The sequence below is a fragment of the Meriones unguiculatus genome, chromosome 11, assembly GCF_030254825.1.
Source record: "Meriones unguiculatus strain TT.TT164.6M chromosome 11, Bangor_MerUng_6.1, whole genome shotgun sequence".
Lineage (NCBI taxonomy): Eukaryota > Metazoa > Chordata > Mammalia > Rodentia > Muridae > Meriones > Meriones unguiculatus.
Window position 1 is genome coordinate 33,894,206 of NC_083359.1, and position 21,917 is coordinate 33,916,122.

Sequence of the window (21,917 nt, forward strand, 5' to 3'; positions counted from 1 at the left end):
GTGCTGCTTCTTTGGCACTTCCCTGGTAGACTATGAGCCTGTTACCCTGACTGTGTTGCCGTATGGGGCTAGACCCCTCAAATCTTCATTTTCAAGGATTTTTACACTCAAGTCTAATTCAGAATTTTTTATGAGCCTTTAAACTTCTTTCAGGAAGAAGTTTAAAACACGTTCAGGTGAAACTGTGCGCCTTATAGACCTGCTGGAAGAAGGCCTGAAACGGTCCATGGACAAGTTAAAGGAGAAAGAGAGAGACAAGGTAGGACACAACCATATTGACGTCATGAGATATAGTTTGGAGTCAGTGCACGTAGGGTGGGCAACTTTTCATTAGCCGTGTTCCTGGATATTACAAAAGGCTGTACGTTTCCCCCTTTGTTAATATGGCATTAACAATATACATAACATGTAGAAATTGTACTTTATGGAAGTGAAATAGCCATGTGACTTGTTGTGAGACTTGGTTGGGCTCTTATGTAGCCCAGGAAGGTCTTAAACTCCCTGTACAGCCAGGGCTTGCCTTCAGCTCCTGATGTTCCTGCTGGGATTATAGGTGTGTACCACCATGCCTAGCTCCCCACAGCATTCTTATGCTACGTATAAATTGTTTAAGGTAAGCATCTCACTGTTGTTGGTTTATGTGAAAAGCACTTGAGATCCCTTCTAGCTTTCTGAGATACCTAGTGTATGGTCAGTTAGATTGTTTTGGGCAGTGTGGACTTGGTGAGCTTTTGCAGCAGGGTCTCCCGTTAGCCCAGCCTGATCTTGAGCGCAGGGTTCAGTCTGTTTCCCAGGTGCTGGCTTTAAAGGTGAATGCTACAATGGGCGTTTTTGTTTTAAGATTTATTTATTATTTATACAACATTCTGCCTGCACACCAGATCTTACTATAGATGGTTATGAGCTACCATGTGGTTGTGAGGAATTGAACTCAGGACCTTTGGAAGAACAGCGAGTATTCTTAACCTCTGAGCCATCTCTCCAGCCTCTACAATGGGCTTTTGATAATACTGATTTTCATAATCCATAAACATGCAGTGGCTCTCGGTTTCCTTCATCGCTGTGTCACAGTTTTTGTGTATGGTAGGCAAGCTTATATCACGGTGAAGGTCTTTTGCCTTTGTATTTTGTTAACTCACTGTATCTGAGGCTAACCTTGAACTAATAATCTCCCACTTTGTAGGTATTCTAAAATGTTTCTACAGGTGTCATATGTATGTGAATGTGCTGTTTTTCTTGGTTTCAGTTAGGTTCTTACCTATAGGTACATGATAAGGGTTAGGCACCTGTAAAATGTGCCTTCTGTTGGTGGTTCTGCAACAAGAAGGTACAGACCTTGAGTGTTGGTGTGAAGGTAAAGCTGTGGGACAGACTCCAGGCAGCTCTTCAGTGAGTTCCATGCATTTGGACATTCTGTTAGCTAGCAGTGTTTGCATATGTAGGATCACTCACAGCTTCACCCGATAGAAGGTTCTCTGACACAGTTGATCTTGTTATCAGCAGAAGCACCTTTATTTACTATTTTACATTTTGCATCCCCAACCACATTGAAATTAAGAAAATATTGAAAGTGTATTGTGGATGTTGCCAAAATTGCTCCCCAGATACAAGTTCTGTCATGAGTCTGGCATCTTACTGTTTTAGTGAACGTTTTGTTATTACATACAAGTTGACTTGAGACTTGACCCTCTAAGTTTTCCTCATGTTGTCTAACTTAGACCTTTATTGTTGTTTTTACTGTTTTTGTGAGACTTAACACAAAGAATTTAGGATGTGGTACAAGTAGATAATTTAAAACCTTCAAAAACAGTAAGCAAAAGCAGGTGTGGTATATACACCTCTAATCCCAGTGCTCAGGAGGCAGAAATATTAGTACATTTCAGGGTTTGCTGGGGGAGGGTGGGATAGAGTCTCACTGTAACCTAGTCTGGCTTTGAACTTTTTAAGATTACAGGTATGACCCATCATCCACAACTATAGTTTTTCTTAAGAAAAGCCAATTTGTGAAATAATCATTCTTGCAAATGGTGTCACTGTAAAGCTGGGACCCTAGAAGCCAGGCAAATATAGTCTGTCTTGTGAGGCAGTAGCTTACTCTGTAGCCCAAGCTAGCTATGAACTCAGGGGATTCTCCTTCCCAGCTTATAAGTATAGAGTTAAAGAAAGCAGGATCTTACTCAGTGTGTTACCACCAGGCAGCGGCTTTAATTCTAGCACTGAGGAGGCAGAGGCAAACCTATGTTGAGGCCAGCCTGGTCTACAGAGTGAGTTCCAGAAGAGCAAGGGATATAAACAGAGAAAACACTGTCTCAAAGAAACAAAACAGTATTACCATTTTTAGCAAAGTATCCTGTTGGGCATGGTAGCATAGACCCATAATCCCAGCGCTGCTCAGGAGCCTGACATGAAAAGACAGATTTCAGGTCAGCCTAGCTTACATATATATTTAGACCACATCTAAGCAAACAAACAAACAAGCAAGCTATGTTAAGATAGCTCCTGCCTGCAGATCCTGGGTGTTGAGATTATAGTCATGCCGCCACTCCTGATTTATACAGTGCTGGGATGAAACCCAGGGCCTTGTCCATGCTAAGAAAGCATTCTACCAACTGAACTGCATTCCTGTAGGTTTTTAATTTGGGAAGAATATACCAAATTGCTATTGACTATGGATAGTTTAAAGAAGCTACAAGGTCTGCAGATTTACTCGTTGATTGAGAAATTATCAGAAACATAGACTTAAAGAAACCATGGTTCAAATTTTGATGGGAGTTCAGCAATGAATGAGGAAGTTCAGTTATTTTTATTGCATTTTAATTATAAGACTTAAAGCCAGGAATTGGTGGCTCATGCCTTTAATCCCAGCACTCGGGAGGCAGAGACAGGCAGATCTCTGAGTTCCAGGACAGCCAGCTCTACACAGAAAAACACTGCTTCAAAAAACACACAAGCTAAGACTTAAAAGACACATCAATAACGTATGTAAATGTTACTTAAAGAGTATGGAGTGCAAAACCCTGGCCAGGCTAAGCCTTTAAGCCTAGCCCTTGAGGGCAGGGCAAGTGGAAGCGTTCCAGGCCATCCTGACCCAGGCAAAATTATGGCCTTACCTTGTCAGTGTTTTCCATATCCAGCATATCAACTTCATTGGGCTCTTATCTGTACGAGATGAAAGGCCCACCTTTCAGAATCTTCAGGAACCCAACTGGAAAATACGAAAGTCATGTAGAGTTCATATTGAACTTTTATTTCCCAGAGGCTTACCATAAAGATTTAAAATACTTGGTCAAAATCTGATCATAGACTATTGAGAAGTAATGTTACCTATTAGAGTTAGAAGTAATCGAAATATTTTAGTCTTAAAATATTTGCCTTCTAAACCTTTCAAGTTTGTTGCTAAGTAATTAGAGCCAAATAAAGGCACCACAAATACAAGAGATTATATGGGCAACAGTGGCAGTATGTGTACGCTAGGCACTTGGGCCCAAGGTAAAGAGGTATGCCTCCTTTCCTTATGAAAAGAAGAGCCATTGGGATAACTCAGGCTGCAGCTTGTGGTTATGTGTTCAAGATGCTGAATGAATATCGTCGTACAAAGGGAACCAGCTAGAACTGTAATAGGGAAGAAGAGCCTGTGGGTCTCTTCTCAGAGAGCAGTTAAGTACAAACGGAAAGCCTGTAGTTTGTAGTAGAGTTAAATTTTATTAAAGAACATTTCAAGCTGGGCATGCAGTCTACACTTCTAACATTAAGGAATCTGAGGCAGGAGAACCTGAGCTACGTAGGATGACCCTGTCTCAAAAACAGAAAATATTTTTAGAATTTAAAAGGCCAGTAGTTAGCTGGACATTGGTGGTACTTGCCTTTAAAACTCAGGAAGCAGAGACAGGGTAGATCTCTGTAACTTTGAGGCCAGCCTGGTCAAAGAGTGAATTCCAGAACAGCTAGGGCTGTTACACAGAGAATCTTCCTTCCTCCCACTCCCCTACCCCCAAAAAAGACCAGTATTTAAAGAAAAGGTCATTGCTTTAAGCAGAATTAGATTCAGGTTCTGCATCAATATATCAATGTTTGTGTTTTATAAAAAAATCTACCACCATTTCAGCTATTGCTTTGTTGATCATAGATTTCCTTAAGATCAGTCAGAGTGCCTATAATTATGGGAGGCACGGGCAGGAGGACTGCAGAAATTCAAAATCATCCTGGTGGCATATTGAGTTCCAACCAACCAGGACTACATAGCAAGACCCTATCTCAAAAAATTGAATGGGGCAGTACATCCTTTCCATGCCTTGTCCAATTTGTTTAGGTCCTTTATATAGCTTGCTGGAGCTTTTGGTTTTATCCTGTTTCTTTCTTTGCATTGCCAAACTATCAGGTCAACTTAAGGATAATTTCTTTCTACCACATAAAATGCTTTCTGACACTGGCTTCTTCCCACCTGGTGTTCATTCCTTCCTTAGAAACACTGTTTAAAGAATACCCTTGGGATGTAGCTCTGTCAATAGTTTGCTTGTCTAGCATGAGTGGAGCCCTGGGTGTGATCCCCAATACTACATGGCACTTACCTGCAGTCCCACCCAGCATTTAGTTGTGGAGGCAGGAGGATCAGGAGTTCGAGGTCACATGACTCTTTGAGGTGAGCCTGGGTGACTTGAGTCCCTGTCTGGGAAAGTAATCCAAATTGTACAGAATACTACAGTTTGGTGTGCTATCTTATAATTGGGTTGTTTGAGTGTTTATTTGACTTGCTGTGCCAGCCAGGCCTTAATTTTGTGATGCTTCTTTAGCTGTTAAGTTACTTGTTTAAACAGTTACCAAATTTGCATATCACCTAATTTTTAGGTATTATATTTCAATTGGTTATGAATAGGTATCATTTAAAGTTATTTTCTTGTAAAATAAAACATGCTAGAAGTTACTTTGCATCTCTTAATTATGAAAAGCAATAGATGAGCATAGCATTACACTGTCATCTGCATAGTAGGGAAAACTTACAATTTCATGGTCTTAAATATCTAACAGAGATAAATGTAAACCTTCCTGGCCAGGGACCCCAGGCAACCTGTTATGTGATCAACTAACTTAAAGCCAACATATCATTTATTTAAATACATGAAGTACAGTAAGCATTTGTGTTAATGACTGTAATAGTTTCAGAGGGTCTGCATGCTTATTTATCTGTAAGCCAGCCTGAATAGAATTCCTTAGGGGATCCTACCATAGCCCCAACATGCAGCCTGTATACAGTGATCTTAAGGTTTTAGTTTAAAGATTGTCACAAGATTAGAAAAACATACTTTAACAGATTTATCAGCTTGTGATAACAGTTAAATCCAAAGTCAGGGTCATGTGTTGAGATGACTAAAGCTTTAAGATCTAAATTGTTGGTTTTAAAAAGACTCTTGTGGGGCGTGGTGACACACACCTGTAATTCCAGCACTGGGAGAGGTGGAGGCAGATGGATCTCTGTGAGTTTGATGCCAGCCTGGTCTACAAAGCAAGTCCAGGACATCCAAGGCTACACAGAGAAACCCTGTCTCCAAAACCACAAACAAACCAAAAGCCTGTAGTCAACCAACTGGCAGTTGGCTTGGACCCTGGGGCCTCACATAAGTCAGAGTGCTGCTGTCTCCAGCCCCCACCTACCATACCCCTTGATCTATCTGTGGTGGGAGGATGAACCAGTGAGTCAGGGTTACTTGCTAGGAGCATGAGCAAGGGAGCAGTGGCTGCTCTACTGAAGAAAGTGCTCCCTTCTCCCAGCAACCATTGACTGCCTATAGCTCTTGGGAGGGGGTGGGGTCCTTTCCCTGGGCCTTGCAAAGGGTAACATATGTGCCTGCAGTAACTACCAGACTTTGAAAAGAAGCTTTTCTGACCAAAGCCAACAACACTAATCTATGGGCATAAGCCAGTGTTTAGAAGGTAACTTGATGGGCACAGCATGTCCGTTTAGCAAAACAGCAGCCTGAGCTGCTGCTTTAGGACCCATGGCTTCTCCCAGCAATGGGCTTTGCCTGGGCATATAGGACCAAACATGAATCCCCTCTTGTGGAGCCTCAAGTCCAAAGAGAAAGCAGTTGTTTTCCCTCCAACAGTCATGCTGCTGTTGTCCCAGTGAACACGGCTTTCCTGGCAGGTCAGCAGTGAGCTTGCAGATTCACAGGGAAATAAGACTGTTGATAACAGTTCAACCCCATCTGGCTGCATCAGATATTCTGGTTCCCTCAATGTGGAAAGGAAGATTCCACGTCAGTTCTGGCTTGATTTTTGTAGACTTACTCTGTTTTTATTCTCCCAACTTTGATGATATGTTTATCCAACAGATCACTGTTGATTATTGTAGTCAGGACTGAAAATACTTTGGGGTTTTCATGTTGTTTTTTAGACAGGGCCTCGCCTTCTAGCCCTAGCTGGCCTGGAACATGCAGTAGTCTTCCCACATATTCTTAAGAAATATACCGTCTTCCACCCCTAAAATCCTCACTCAGAAAGACAAATGGGATGGACATTGGAAGAGGGAGAAAACAAACAGGACAGTGTTGTGTTTCATAGTTCCTGAATATATTAGAAAATAAGCTAATGTTCTAAATCAACTAAAGAAATAGTCCTCAACATGCGAGCTAATGAGTTTACCTTCATTATTTTCTTTGTACAGTGGCCATGTCATTCGGCCTTACTTTCACTGCTAATTGATAGGGACTCCATAGATGCTGCCTACTCAGTCTCCTTCTTGTGAGGCACTGGGGCAGAAACATGAGGGAGCAAGCTCTCGTGTTCATTTTCCCAAAGGTCCTAACTGAAGAGGAATTGAAAGCCGCTCAGATGTCCGTTGCATATGGCTGCATCAAATATGCTGACCTTTCCCATAATCGCCTCAATGACTACATCTTCTCCTTTGACAAGATGCTCGATGATAGAGGAAACACAGCTGCTTACTTACTGTATGCCTTCACTAGAATCAGGTAACTACTCACACTCTTATGTTTGCAATCAAGTAATGGTTCCAAAATGGTGTTTTTATTGTTCTGGTTATGGTTTTATGAGGCATGGAGAATCTCTTAAGTTTTTGAGCCACATGCATAAGTGTGTGTGTCCCAGGCTAGCTTCTCACTTGTGATCCACTGTCATCCAAGTGCTGGCATTACAGGTTGTCTCCACCACACAGGGATGCCACTCTGTTTTAATTGCTGATGTTTTCTGATCAGTCATACTAGATTATTGCTTTTGTATGAAAAGAGGGTGTGCCTGACTGAAGGGTGCTTACCTGATATTTCAGGTCTATTTCTCGCCTGGCCAATATTGATGAAGAGATGCTGCAGAAAGCTGCTCGAGAAACCAAGATAGTTTTGGACCATGAAAAGGAATGGAAACTAGGCCGGTGCATTTTACGATTCCCTGAGATTTTACAGAAGATACTAGATGACTTATTTCTCCACACTCTGTGTGATTATATTTATGAGCTAGCAACTACTTTCACAGAGTTCTATGATAGCTGTTACTGTGTGGAAAAAGATCGACAGACTGGTAAGTGTCCCGTCCACTGTCAATCTTGGGGAAAGGGTGCCACCAGGACATTTGCATAGAAACTGAGCACGCTCTGGTGTATATGTGACAATTTGAAGTGAGGCTGGTCAAAGCAGAAACAGAATCTGCCTGTTCCTTCTGCTTCTCCACCTTTGGGCAGTACCGTAGGAAATGAGTGAGAAGCCATTGGAGTAGGACATTTGCAGTACAAGCAAGGTGTGTGTGTGTGTGTGTTGCTGACATGGAAACACCCGCTATGGCTGATGCCTTTATGTTAACAAGACAAGCCTGAGAACAGAAACCATCCTTGGCGTTGGTTAGGAAAGTGCTGCAAATTCTGTGGGAAAATGTAAACATTCTACTTGTGGATTTCATGTAAACAACCCTAGATAGGGTCCAAAAATGGCTATAGGTTGGGCTGCGTACTTTTCAGAAAAATTTATTTATGGCGAGTTAATGTCTTTTTTTTTTTTTTTTTTTTTTTCCTTCCAGGGAAAGTTTTGAAGGTGAACATGTGGCGGATGCTCTTGTGTGAAGCAGTAGCTGCTGTCATGGCCAAGGGGTTTGATATACTGGGCATAAAACCTGTCCAAAGGATGTAATTTTACCAGAGTGGCCATTAGTACTGTTTGCTTTTTAAACAGTCATGTTGAAATAGTAAAGGAATTTTCACAATTAACTGAATTATTTATTTGGTCTCTGACGAAATTGATTCTGAAAAGAAAACTAGTTTCATAAGTATGTTTTGTTTGATGGGCACTAACCTAAATGGTGTAGTGGAAGCCATCAGGTGGCAGATTTGGGTGCCAGAGTTGGAGAGTGGAAGTGTTTGCATTGATGTTAAATAGATGAAGAATCCCAACTTATCAAGCCCTAAGAACTTAATTGTCCTTTCTGCTCTCACCCTTCTTTGGTTGAAACTTACAGCTATGCATGGCTCACTCTCAAATTCCATTTTAATAAAAGGTGGCATTGGCAGTACAACAGAGCTTAGCTCAGGGGACAAGAAAACAGTCGGTCCCAGGTTAACTCTAATCTTACCTGTAAGAAAAAGAAGTCATCCTGGGTTCAGCATATATTTCTTCAGGATAAAATTGGAGTTGTTTTGCCAAAGCAAGTCGAGACTGGTGGTGGCAGTAAGGAGGGCAGTCCTGGAAGTCTCATAGCCATGAGCTACTGGCGGGGGAACAAAAAAAAAACATAAGACTTCTCTGTCCACAGTAGCTACTTCTCTGACAACCATGGCACAGACCTTCCCAGCTCTGCGTTCGGCAGCATGTAGGGAAAACAGTGAAAGAATATAGGAGTGTGGATCTAATGAGATGGTCACCTTAGATGCAGCCTTGTCTCCATTTCCCCACCATAACTGTGTTCAGCTTTGCTAAATACTGTAGCAATTTATAGAAATATAAAAGTTAATTCACATGATTTTCTTTAAACAGTAAAGAAATACTGGGAAGGGCACAAGTCTTTTGAAAGCTAAAAGCCCACCCAAAGTGACACACCTACAAGTCCATATCTAATCTTTCCCTCACAGTTCTGCCAAATGGAAGTATTCAAACATGAGCCTTTGGGAGAATTTCTCATTCAAACCACAATTTCAGACTGCACTTGTTATCTGTGATGGTATCTGTCATCTTTAGTGTTGCTATTGTAGTTGTTTTAGGGTACCACAGACCATATTCACTTAGGTAACACTTTGATCAGTCTGTTCAGGTGGCCCCACCAACAGACCCCATCTCTATGAGAATCTCCCTGGGCCTCACTGTCCTCTGCAAACAGTGTGGACATTAAGACAGTCCGCAGTGGCCTTTAGTTCAAGTGAAAGGAAGAGTTGCATGTCTCACACTTCAAACCATCAGGTAGGTAGAAATATTTACATTTGGTGAGAAGGTTCATTCCAAATCGCTTTAAGTGCACAGGAAAGATTCTTGGACATTAGAAGTGCTAATTCGGTTGAACACAGAAATGGGAGGGAAACACAAGAGCCTCAAACCAGCCATACCAAGTCAAAGCCCAGTACAGGCCAGGCCCTAACTCCCTTAATTCCAAGGAGGAAGCTGCAGATGCTAGTAGTTTTTGTGAAATTATAAAAAAATGGCCAACTCCAGAGAGCATGAGGTGAGACAGAAGGCCTGCTATGCACAGTGCAGAGATCTGTGAACAGTCAGGAGAGCAAATCACACAGCACATCTGTTTGAGATGAGGTTTCATGTAGCCAAGGATGGCCCTAAAGTGCTAACCTTCCTGCCTCCCACCTCCCCATTTCTGGGATAGACATTTACTACCATGCCCAGCTAAGCATGCCTTTATGTACAAAAAAGAGCCTTAAGGACTGGAGATGCCTCCAGTCAAGAGCACTGGCTGCTCTTCCAGACTTCTGGGGTTCAATTCGCAGCATCCACAACTGGCTGTGATTCTAAGTCTCAGGGCATCTGACAGCCTCTTGCCCCCGTGGACATCTGGTACACAGATACATGCATATATACACACTCAAACACACCTACACATACTCACACAAAAAGGTCTTCTGTGATTTTGTGTGTAAGTAAAAAACAGTTGAAGTTCTCAACAACAGACTAAGTTGAGAAGGATTTCTGATGGTGAAGGTGGATCTTTTGAAATTCACCAGTCACCCTTTAATCCCAGCACTCAGGAGGCAGAGGCAGGAGGACCTCTCAGAGATTGAGACCAGCCTGGTCTATGTAGTGAATTCTAGGGCAGCCAGAGCTACATAGTGAGACCCTGACTGGGTAGGGAAAAGACTAAATGAATGGAACTTTAAGGATAATTTTAAATGTAAATCTTTGTGATTTTAGATTAGGAAATGGTTTCTTAATATGATACCAAGGGGGGGAGGGCATAGTTAGATTTCAATGAAGTTTAAGATTTTGTGAGGCAAAGGAATGCAAAGTATCGAGGAAAAAGACAATCCACACCATGAGAGAATATTTGCATAGCATATCAGCCAGCAATCTTTACCGATTGTATACAACTCAGCAAAGATGCAAATAAGTCCATTAAAACAGGAAAGGACCTGGAAAGTAACATTTCCAGACAAGACACATGCATTGCCTATAAGCACGTGAAAAGATGCTTTTATCAGCTGTCAGGCAGCTGTGAGTCGAAACGAGAATACCTTCTCATACAGACCGAGATGGCTACCATCAGGTATAAACACAGCAAAGCAAACAGTAGTGAGGGTGGGAGAGCCAAGAACCCATACACACATGATCATAGCACTACCCACAATAAACTAGAAGCAAGCCAAATGTTCCTGATGGGAATTTTTGACTTCACTTTAATATCCTTTATGTTCTCACATTACACTCTGTGTTTTGTCTGACTTTCATTCAACTGATGAAAGAAGAATGTTAAGTTCTCTTACTATGCTTCTCAAATTTGGCTGTTCTCCATTTAGTTGTGGGCAGCTTTGCTCTGTATATCTTGAGGATGCCTCAGACTCACAGAACTGTGTAACGGTTATAAAACTATTCATTTTGTAGCCATGGTTACAGCCCTGGTTTCAGCCATGGTAGCTGTGGTCCATAGAGTCATTGTGAATGCCCAAGTGATGGATGTTTTAATAATTTCTTCATGATGAACTACAAGGTCACTTGTGAGCTTCATTTTCATTAGCTGATCAATATATAATCTGAATCTATGCTTATATAAAGGTACTTTGATAGACACTGATTATCATCATCAGATGGGAGACTAGAGCTTCTGTGAATATGGTGACAGAAACATGAGGAAAAAATAGACTTTAATGGTGGCATACACCTTTAATCCCATCACTTGAGTAGCAGAGGCGGGCAGATCTCAGTTAAGAGCAAGCCTGGTCTACAGAGAGAGTGTCAGGCTAGCCAGTTTTCAGACCCCATCTCAAAACTACAACCAAAGGGCTGGAAAAATAGCTCTGCAGTTAAGAACCCTGACTCCACTTGCAGAAGACGACGGGAGCTCAATCCCAGCACCTACATGGCAGTACACAGCCCTCAATAGCTCCAGTCCCAGAAGCTGACACCTCTCTGGCCTCCTCAAGCATTGCATGCACATGATGCACAAATATGCATGCAGGGAGACACACTCTTTTTTTAAAATCTATCATCTATCTATGAGTGCTATCTAATGTACACCTGCATGCCAGAAGAGGGCATCAAATCCCCTTATAGATGGTCCTGGTTGGTGGGAATTGAACTCAAGTCCTCTGGAAGAGCAGCCAGTGCTGTTAACTGCTGAGCCATTTCTCCAACCCAGGAAACACACTCTTTAAAATAAAATCTTAAAAAAAAAAAAAAATGTTTAAAAGAACAGAAACAAAAACCCATGAAGAAAGGAACAAATGATCACTGCCACACAAAGAAGCTAGCCAAGCACACCTTCAGACCAGCAGTTTCCTGAAATGGACGGGATGCAAAAACCGTAGGCAACAGGAAACCCAGACAGTCTTACTGCAGAACAAGCCACGGCCCTCATGAATCTCAAACCCAGTTGCAGGTTTGGAGAAGACAAAAATCTCAAGAGGACGGATTAGTGGTTGAGTGAAATCCCATTTATCACACTATTTCACTTAGACAACAGAAGCAAGACACTATCTTGAAAGAGCATCTGTTGCTGGGTATGATGGCACTGCCTTTAATTCCAGCAGGAATTAAAGAGGAGGCATAGGCAGGTGGATCTCTAAGTTCAAAGCCAGCCTGGTCTACAGAGGGAGTACCAGGACAGCCAGGGCTACACAGAGAATCCCTGTCTTGAAAAACAAAACAAAACAAAAAAAAAAGAAGAGAAGGGGAAGACAGACAGAATGACGGACCAACAGCACATCATTTCTTTAACTTTCTCCCCAGCTATTCCAGGAATCACGCCATTTCTTCCTCTGCCATTTTGTAGGCCCCATCAAGAAGGCCTTACAGTCCTCAGGGGGAACCAATCCTGCATCGCTCTCTGTGGATGTGAGACAGGGATGGAGATTGATCACGTGCACGTCATCATGCCTGGCTCACGCTCTGATCCTCAGGTGCTTTGCATTACGTCTCTCTGTGTCTGGCACTTAATTCACTAACAGGGAGGACAAACAGGTGTTTAGGTCTCCGCAGTCCGGCTTATTAGAGGCCCCAAAGCCACCGACAGCGGTCAAAAAGGGACTTGCTGACGCTGTCCCTGGTGCTAAACGGATGCTAAAAACTGCGTCACTAGTCTGTTTCTGTCCCTGGTGCTGGCCATTGCTTCCTCCTTGCCTCAAGGTTTGATGGAAAAAGTGAGATTTTTTTTTTTTTAAACAAAGACAGAACCCCGAGGGTGAACATGGCATTTCCTTTCACACCGAATCAGGTTATACAATAAATCTGTGATCACACGGGCGAGCAACAGACACACGGGATGAGCACTGCACTCCCCCTCCCCTGCCGCAGCGACTCTAGCCACTAGGAGGTCCAGGGGAAGAACACATGTCCCCGTGAAAGCGGAGAGACGGCAAAGGGTTACATGTGAGCTGGCTGCTTCTGCGCATAGGTGAAGCAGGGGGGCTTCCGGGGGCTACAGGGTCTGCAAGGCGCCGCTGATGCAATCACGTAAGCCATTGCGTCAAAGCGTGGGTTTGGGGATGCGGCATTCTGCATCCCACTGCGGCTAATTCTGCAGGCAGCCTCCGCTACCAATTTGTCCGTTCTGCGCAACAACTTCCCAGCAATCCGCGACCACCGCGGCAACTCCCGCGAACCGCAGGAGCCATGAAACCGGCCGGTAGCCGCGGCTGGGGCTGGGGTGGCGGTAAAAGCGGCAAAGGCAGCAAAGGCAGCAAAGGCAAGGGAGGCGGCAAGGGAGGCAGCAAGGGAGGCGATGGGGGCTCGGGGTCCAAAAGCAGCTACGGATCACGCTCGCGCAGCTACGGTAGCAGCAGCTACAGCAGCAGCAGCTACAGCGGTGGCGGCTACAGCGGCGGCGGCGGCGGCAGCAGCAGCTATGGAGGCGGCAGCGGCAGCAGCGGCAGCGGCTACGGCGGTGGCGGCTACGGAGGCGGTGGCGGCGGCGGTTACGGCGGCGGCGGCGGCAGCAGCCGAGGCCGGGGGCGAAAGCGCGGAGACAGCAGGGACCGCGGCGGCAGTGGTCATCGCCGCGGCCAGGGCAGGGGCAGGAACAAGAACCGCCGCAGGAAGGCCATCACCGTGACGGTGGAGCCGCACCGCCATGCGGGAGTGTTTATCTACCGCGGTGCGGAGGACGCACTGGTCACGATGAACTTGGTGCCGGGAGTCTCGGTGTATGGCGAGAAGCGCGTCACCATAATAGAGGACGGCGAGAAGGTGGAGTACCGAATGTGGAACCCCTTCCGCTCCAAACTGGCTGCCGCTATCCTGGGGGGTGTGGACAGGATCCACATCAAGCCCAAGTCCAGAGTGCTGTATTTGGGCGCCGCCTCTGGAACCACCGTCTCTCACGTCTCCGATATCATCGGCCCCGATGGCCTGGTCTACGCAGTTGAATTCTCCCATCGCGCCGGCCGTGATCTGGTGAACGTGGCCAAGAAGCGCACCAACATCATCCCAGTACTGGAAGATGCCCGGCACCCACTCAAGTACCGCATGCTCATCGGAATGGTGGATGTGATCTTCGCTGACGTGGCCCAGCCAGACCAGTCCCGCATCGTGGCGCTCAATGCCCACACCTTTCTGCGCAACGGAGGCCACTTCCTCATTTCCATCAAGGCCAACTGCATCGACTCCACAGCGTCTGCGGAGGCCGTGTTTGCTTCTGAGGTGAAGAAGCTGCAACAGGAGAACCTGAAGCCGCAGGAGCAGCTCACCCTGGAGCCCTACGAAAGGGATCACGCTGTGGTCGTTGGGGTCTACCGGCCCTCTTCCAGGAGCAGCAGCAAGTGACCGCAGCAGCAGAAGCCAAAGAAGGTGCCCCATACTGCCACTAAGACCATGCTGAACTGTGTTGTATCTTTGTGCCTGCCCTATTGTGTTGTATTTCTGCTAAATGAAATAAACAATTCCCAAGTGTACCGTGAAGCCAGGGTGGGTTTTGCAGCTGCACCAATTCACTCTCCATCTTAGTGGGCTTTCACAACATGAAAGTGGTATCTATTCTAGTCACTTCAGATCTAGGCTCCACGGGGTCCCTTTTTACACATCCATCTTCTAATCACGGGGTCCCTTTTTACACATTCATCTTCTAATCACAAGAGCAGGGAAAAGAAAGCCTGATGGCGTTCTTTGAAATATTTTCTGGGGAAACGAGGAGGCACTGTCTGTTCCTGTTAGTCAAGTCACATGACCAAGTCTGAGTCAATACAGGGAAGGATATTGGATGTTGACCTATTCAGCCTGTCTGACTCAAAGCCAGACTCTTCCCTTTGTGTCTTGTTTTCTTAAACACAATGTTCCTTTGTAGCTCTGGCTGGGCTTAAACGTCAATCCTCCTGCCTTTACTTCCCCCAGATTACAGATGTGTGCCGTGACACCCGACAACAACCCAGAATTTGTCGTAGCGTTTTTTCACTTCGTTTTTCTGCAGTCACTATAACATTTATGCAGCTCTCCAGCTCTAATATGGCTTTGTTACCATTTCCATCTTCCATGGGAAGCAGTGGGATTTCCCAAGGTGAATACTAGTTGCCCAAACTTACCCAGTTGGAGAATCACATTGCCACTGTTTCACATCCATTGTGCTGCCCTTTCCCACCTGGCACACACACACAGAAGCAGGGATCTGAGGCCTTGCTTTGTGTTCTCACGCCCCATCTCCTTGGGCTAGCTCTTTCTAAGGTAACAGCAAAAGAAGGCAGGGAAACAGGGTTGGTGTGCTACAGCAAAGGTGACATCACCAAAGACTTCTAGGGACTAACCCTCTCAGAAGGGAATACTGGGCTTGGCACATTGGACTCTGGCTCTCAGAAATAACCCAGCCTAGTCCTGGAAGGCTGAAGCAGAAAGACTGAATTTTAGGCTAATCTGGGCTACATGGTAAAATTTATCACAAATAAAAACATACAAATGAAGAGTAGAATGAGCAATGGCAGAGTTGAGGATGTCAGAAAGCCCTGCTCCCCTGTCCCAAGCCCCAAACAGACCTTAAAAGCTTTCATTCACTCCCCACTGCCAATTGCCAAATTCACCAACAAGTAATCTAGGAATGCAGCTTTTGGAGGGAGGGTTTGACTTCTTAATGATGCACTTAGGGTGGGGCTGACAGATGGCTTGGCAGGTGAAGGAGCTTGCTGCCAACCCTGATGGAGTTCAATCTCCAGGACCCACATGGAAGAAAGTATGAACCATCTCCCCCAGGCTCTGACCTCCACAAACACACATGGCACATGGGTGAGTGCACACACACATACCATAAATTTTAAAATGCAATTTAAAAAAAAAAACACTTAAATATGTGCTCAGGGAAAAATCTGGCTTGGTCTGCTTTGCTCCAGGGCATACCTCCTTGAACCCAGGAAATGTCACAGGACTACTTCCTCTCTCTTTAGCAACTGAGAGAGCTGAAGCTCCAAGAGAGGTCTTGTTCAAGGCTTCTCCTACCACCCAAAATGCTCACAGCTAGAAATAAAACCCCATCAGTCTTGACTCCATAATCAATGTCATATTCACTAATGTCCTGTTGTTGCTTTACAAAACACACTCTCCAATCCTACCAGTGATTGGGTGGCTGGGGTGAGGTGTGAAGGCTGGAAATGGAATCTCACGGAATACGGGAAGATGGCAGGGAAGAGAGGGACTGCTGTGCCCTGCCTTCTTCAGAGCCAGCCCAGCCTGAATAATGAGCTCTTGATTTCTCCTGACAATAAGACATAGCACACAGAGTAAGGAACTTAGCTGTTTTCCTTACAGCGGGTTCTCCCTTAATCCAGACAAAGCGTTACTTGGGCACTTCTGAGGATGCTAGAAATGGAGCCTGTTGAGAATGAAGTGACATGAAATCTGTCTTCTACAGAGTCCCTGTGAGTCCAGATTGGGCAGTTTGCTCCAGCAATCTGTCACACAGGAAGCTGAGGCAGGATCACTTGAATCTAGGAGTTCAAGGTCAGATTGGGAAACAAAAGACACACAGTCTCTAAAAGAAAAGAGAGCAATTCCAACAAAGTTCAGATGGGTTGTGGATCAAAGGGCCCAGTGAGACCTGAGAGACATGCAGGAATAAGGACAGATGGAGTATAGCAGGGAGGCTAGAGCTGGTTTTGGAGGGCAAGGAAAAGATGAGATTAACTCCAGTGAAAGGCAGTCCTGAGGCATCGAAGAGATAAGAGACACAGGGCACCAGATTTATTTAGAGCCAGATCTATCAGCAACCACCTGCTTTGTTTTCCAGAAAGGTTTGTGTTTGGGTCCCTCGGTGTATTTGTCTGCTTAAGCCATTTTGACAAAATACCTCATATTACAGGGCCAAGCCTAGACTGTTTGTTTCATTGAACAACCAGTATCCAAGAAATGTTGGGGATAATGACTTTATTCACTGGCCTAAGAAAGAAGGAAAGGCACCCCTGCTCACAGACCAGCTTCTCCCCCAAATTGGTGTTTTTTAAAAGAATTAAGTGCAGTGCTCGACCTGTTTTTTCCCTTAACACCAAGGAAGAGATTTGTTAGGAAGGGTTTTCCTAAAAACAGTTTCTGACAAGCTGACCAACATCTGAGCTGGCTTTAGGGGTCTAAGCAGGAGATATCATGGGATGAGATTTGTGGTGGTTTGAATGATAAAGCCCCCCCCCCCAACTCTTTGAATGCTTGATCCCCAGCAACACTGTTCGGAGAGGTGGTCCAACCTTGCTGGAGGACGTACGACATGGGGGCCAGGCTTTGAGAATTCAGTCTCACCCAAGTGCAAACTCCCTCTGCTTCAAGTTTGAGGTCGAAGATGTGATCTCTTGGCTTCCTGCTCTGGCTACCTGTTGTCAGACCTTCCCTTCCCTCCAGCCCACCCTGCCCCAGCATTAGAGACTCTCCTTCTGGAACTGGAAGCCAAAATAAACTCTTGCATGCGGTCACTTTTGGTTACGATGTTTTATCACAGCAAAAGAAAAGACCCAAATACAAATTTTGTCTGAAATAACACAGAGACCTGGTGGCTTAAACAACAGGCCTATCTGAGCTATCTGATACAAATCCAGGTGTAGCCTTCATCAAATCTGGCTTCTGAGGAGGGTCACTGTTTCTCACAGAGAAAAGAGTTCTTTGGTATCTCTTTCTCTTCCTAGAGGACTGGCAGCCCTACCTCATGATTTCCTTGATGTTATTTCCTCCTTAAGGCTCTTTATATGGTTACTTTGGGAGCTGCCCTGGCCTTCAACTTACAGATTTGGAGGAATACAGTGTTGTGTTTAACGCCAGAAATGGGAAAGAAAGAACGTTAAAACGAGATCCTTACCGCTCTGTGAGAATTGGCTGAGGAGACCAAGTCCACCGAGGAACTGTGGGCATGGCTGGTGTTGTGCATGGTCCCTTCTTCATCTTTTCATCTGTCAACAGGTTAGCTCAACAAGGCAGATGCAAAGCAGTTCTCAAGCTGAGCAGTATACACCTTTAATTCCAGCACTCAGGAGGCAGAGGCAGGCAGATCTCTGTGAGGAGAGAAGACACCGAGAACTCACAGTGCCAGGGGTTGCCTTGGAGTGTAAAAGAACTTAGGTCAGCAAGGTTCCTACAGGTTCTGGTCCCAGCTGGACTAGATGGAATTTGCTGGGTTTCAGAGTCAGCTCCACTCTACCAAGAGCCACAGAGAAACCAGTCCAGGCATCAGTGTATGCCAAGCAGCAGAGGGAGTGAGCATGGAGGCTAGCGCAGAAAGGGTCTCGCAAGGTAGACTGCCCAATGAAAAGAACTCGGTCTTTGCACATGGCCCTCACCACTGAGGACCATGGACATAACATCCCCCTTGACCAAGGTATCATACATAAAGCCTGAAAGAAACCACATTCCATGAAATTGGTACTTTCCTCTCCAATCCTAAATTCATCTGTTGAGTGCATCTGGATAACACTGTATATATTCTTATTCATGATGACCAGGTGTAAAGCATTTCCTGGAATTTTATTTAATTTTGAGATCAAGCATCTTAGTGAAGTCCTGAAACTCAGTATGTAGACCAGGCCTGCATCTGACTCCCCAGTGCTGAGATTAAAGGTGTGTGCCATCACCTTCAGCTACTTACAGTTTGGGAAAGCATGATTTTTAATTTTTTAAAATGCTGAAACCCAACACTGAACACACCGGGTAGACACACCTAGCTCACAAGAGAACATTCCCAGACTAGATCCCAACATCCCAGTCCTGGGGTCGGGATCTAGTCTGGGAATTCCCAGGTTCCTGATCTTATTCGAGAATGAAGCAAAAACAAATTGAGAAGGGAAAAACTTTTTTTTTTTTTTATGTATATGAATACCCTATCTTCGTGTATACCTACACACTAGAAGAGGGCACCAGATCTTAATATAGACGGTCATGAGCCACCATGTGGTTGCTGGGAATTGAACTCGGGACCTCTGGAAGAACAGCCAGTGTTCTTAACCTCTGAACCATCTCTCCAGCCCCCTGGAAAAACTTTTTTAAAGTCAAGCAATAGTACAGATTAGAACACACACCAAGCCTGACAGCAAGAGTTGTGGATAGTAGAGCTGGGGGAGGAGCATAGGGTGAATGAATATGACCAAAATGTCATACATTTGCATGCATGCATGAAATTAAAATGTATTTCGTAAAAAGAATGACAGCAGATCACGTGAGTGTGGCTATGTGTACCTAAAAGCTCCAGGTTACTGCCTGGAGTCTAAGGGAAGAAAGGGCTGGCTACTGAGGGTCAGTTTGGATAGTTCTTTTTAACAGACTGGTTACATTAGGCTATCCCACCCAGGGGGAGGAATCTTGGGATAAAGGATTTTAGGATCTAGTCTTGCTTTCTCTTACCTAGTCTTGAAACACATTGCTGGGAACTATCTAAAACAGTGCAAAGAAGATGGTTGGAGGCCTCCTGCTCTGCTCCAGCCTCAATTTTACTATATCCTACCCTCTTCAGTATAAATGCACATTGGCTCCCACTTTCACCTGCATGCCAGCTCCACCTGAGTGAGAACAGCCTATCTCATACATTTTAACATCTTATTCCAGTTTTGTGTATTCAATCTAAAGCCCCCATTCCGACTGTGTTCTCAGATTCATAAGCAATCTCAGGGATAAGGAGCTCCAGTCCACCTTCATTGTTATCTCCTTGGAAGGCAACTACTAAAGTCACTGTCCTGGCCAGTTTTATGCCCTTTTGACACAAACTGGAGTCACCTCAGAGGAGGAAACTTAATAGAAAAAAGTACCTTCGTGAAAAATGGGCTGGCTAGCCAGGAATGGTGGTACACACCTTTAATCCCAGTACTTGGGAGGCTAGCCTTTTCTATATACTACCAAGACAGCCAGGGCTGCACAGAGAAACAATGTCTCAAAAAAACAAAAATAAAGGAAGGGAGGGTAGTGACTGTATTGGCACACAGGCCCCTGGGGCATTTTATTTATTGGTGATTGATGTAGAAGGCCCAGTCCATTATAAGTGCCACCTCTGGGCTGGGTATCAGTGTTGTAAGAAAACAGGTTGTGCAAGCCAGCAAACACTCCATGTCTTCTGTATCAGCTCTTGCCTGCACTTCTTTCCCTGATAAATAATGAAATGGAAGTTTAAGCAAAATACACTCTTTTCCTTCCCAACTTGCTTTTGGCCATGTCATTTTATTACAGCAATAGTGACCTTAAATAAGACATAACCTGCCAAACTACCTCATTTTTGTTAAGTACTTTCCTATCAGTGGGCCCAAACATGTTGAACTTTGAAAATGTCTCTCAGGACTAGGTTAACCGCATCATGACTTGGTGGCCGCCTTCTGGAAGATAGGAAATTAGTATGAACAGGAGAATGTAGTACAGAGAAGTTAGGAAAGGCTTAGAAGAAACTGTGGGGCTGGAGAGATGGCTCAGCAGCTAAGAGCACTGGCTGCTCTTCTACAGGGCCCTGGTTTGATTCCTAGCACCCGCAAGGTAGCTCAAAATAGTCTAACTCTAGTACCGGGTATCCACCCAGGGGCACACCCTCTTCTGGCCTACTCTGACACCAGGCACATAGTGCACAAAGAGAAACAGTGGGTAGAGTAGGTGGTGATAGTTATCTACTGCACACCGTTGGTTTCTCTACCAAGTCTATCCTCCAATTAGTCCAGGCCAGCCACGCACAGGTGTGTGAGTGTGTGTGTGTGTGCTGACTTTTTAAAAAATATGGGTTTGGTAGCTAGAAAAAGTTGAGAATGGATTATACAGGACAAGGGCCAGCCTGAGAGGAAAACTACATTTCAATAACAAAACTCAAGTAAAGATGGCCAAGAAACCTAAGGTACTGCATTAAAAGCCCCCAAAAAAACTAAAGAAATAATCTTTTTTTTCTTTTCTTTTAAGACAAGTTTTCTTTGTGTAGTCTTGGCTGTCCTGGAGCTCATTCTAGAGAGCAGGCTGGTCTAGAGATCCACCTGCCTCTGCCTCTGCCTCCCCTAAAGAAATCATCTTAAAACAGAAATCTATGAAGCTTAGTATGGACCTGGTCAGTAAGTTGCAGATGCCAAGCCACCAGTGATTATTTAATACACACTACTCTCAATGGAGAAATGTAAATAAGTAGCTTGCTTCCACAATTTACACAGCACCCACAGAATATCAACTTGCCTTCCCACATGCAATACTGATTTGAACAAAGCACTAACACGAATGTTGAGCTTGCTCTTTAGTAGTTACTTCCAACTACAGGCAGTACACTGTATGTGGAGAGCTGAATTAACCCTCAAATGCACCATGTCCACATCTTTCCATCCTCTCCCAGGCAAGGTCTCATTCATCTTTGTCATCCTACTTCTCGGCTCACTGGATTTTAACATAAAGATTCTGCTTTACATCATAGTTCAATCATTCCTATACATCTGGAGTCAAGACAATGGCATCAATTTGAACTTTTTCTTTTCCTCTCAAACAGGCTTTGATTACTAATAATAAGATGGGCTGGAGATGGCTCAGTGGTTAAGAGCACTTACTGCTCTTGAGAAGTGCTCAGTTCACAGCACTCACATGGCAGCTCGCAACCATCTCTAACTCCAGTTCCGGGGGATCCAATACTTTCTGGCTTCCCTGGATACCAGGCATGCACGTGATATGCATCTGTACATACAGGCAAAACATACATATATAAAAATTAATAAAACCTTTAAAAAATAACAAGATTTGGTTTAGAATAAATTTTCTTAAATTGTGTCACTAAGGTATCATAGATGTCCTGACAACTTCAGGGTCACTCTTTCAGATATACACAAGGCACAGAAAAATGATCTCATTTCAAGATTAAGAAAGGCTTTTATATCTGTG

General features: G+C 44.5%; 2 protein-coding genes and 1 long non-coding RNA gene across 4 annotated transcripts in view; 2 read left to right on the forward strand and 1 right to left on the reverse strand.

Moving 5' to 3' along the window:
• The window catches only part of Rars1 (arginyl-tRNA synthetase 1), a 30,688-nt gene extending 22,479 nt beyond the window's left edge, over nucleotides 1–8,209 (forward strand). For both annotated transcript variants that reach the window (XM_021631496.2, XM_060363863.1), the window contains exons 12-15: nucleotides 154–259; nucleotides 6,796–6,968; nucleotides 7,283–7,530; nucleotides 8,023–8,209. In XM_021631496.2, coding sequence (XP_021487171.1) covers nucleotides 154–259; nucleotides 6,796–6,968; nucleotides 7,283–7,530; nucleotides 8,023–8,132 — 637 coding nt within the window. In that variant the 3' untranslated portion in view covers nucleotides 8,133–8,209. The remainder of the gene's footprint in view (nucleotides 1–153; nucleotides 260–6,795; nucleotides 6,969–7,282; nucleotides 7,531–8,022) is intronic.
• Nucleotides 258–21,836, reverse strand: LOC132646317 (uncharacterized). The gene is made up of 4 exons (XR_009584473.1): nucleotides 17,905–21,836; nucleotides 8,572–8,706; nucleotides 3,111–3,205; nucleotides 258–2,399 (listed from the first exon to the last, which is right to left on the reverse strand). It is a non-coding gene; the product is annotated as an uncharacterized LOC132646317 (long non-coding RNA).
• On the forward strand, nucleotides 12,996–14,546 carry Fbll1 (fibrillarin like 1). The gene has a single exon (XM_021631567.2). The coding sequence runs from the start codon at nucleotides 13,263–13,265 to the stop codon at nucleotides 14,409–14,411; it is 1,149 nt and encodes a 382-aa protein (XP_021487242.1). The 5' UTR covers nucleotides 12,996–13,262; the 3' UTR covers nucleotides 14,412–14,546.
• Nucleotides 21,837–21,917: the final 81 nt, after the last annotated feature.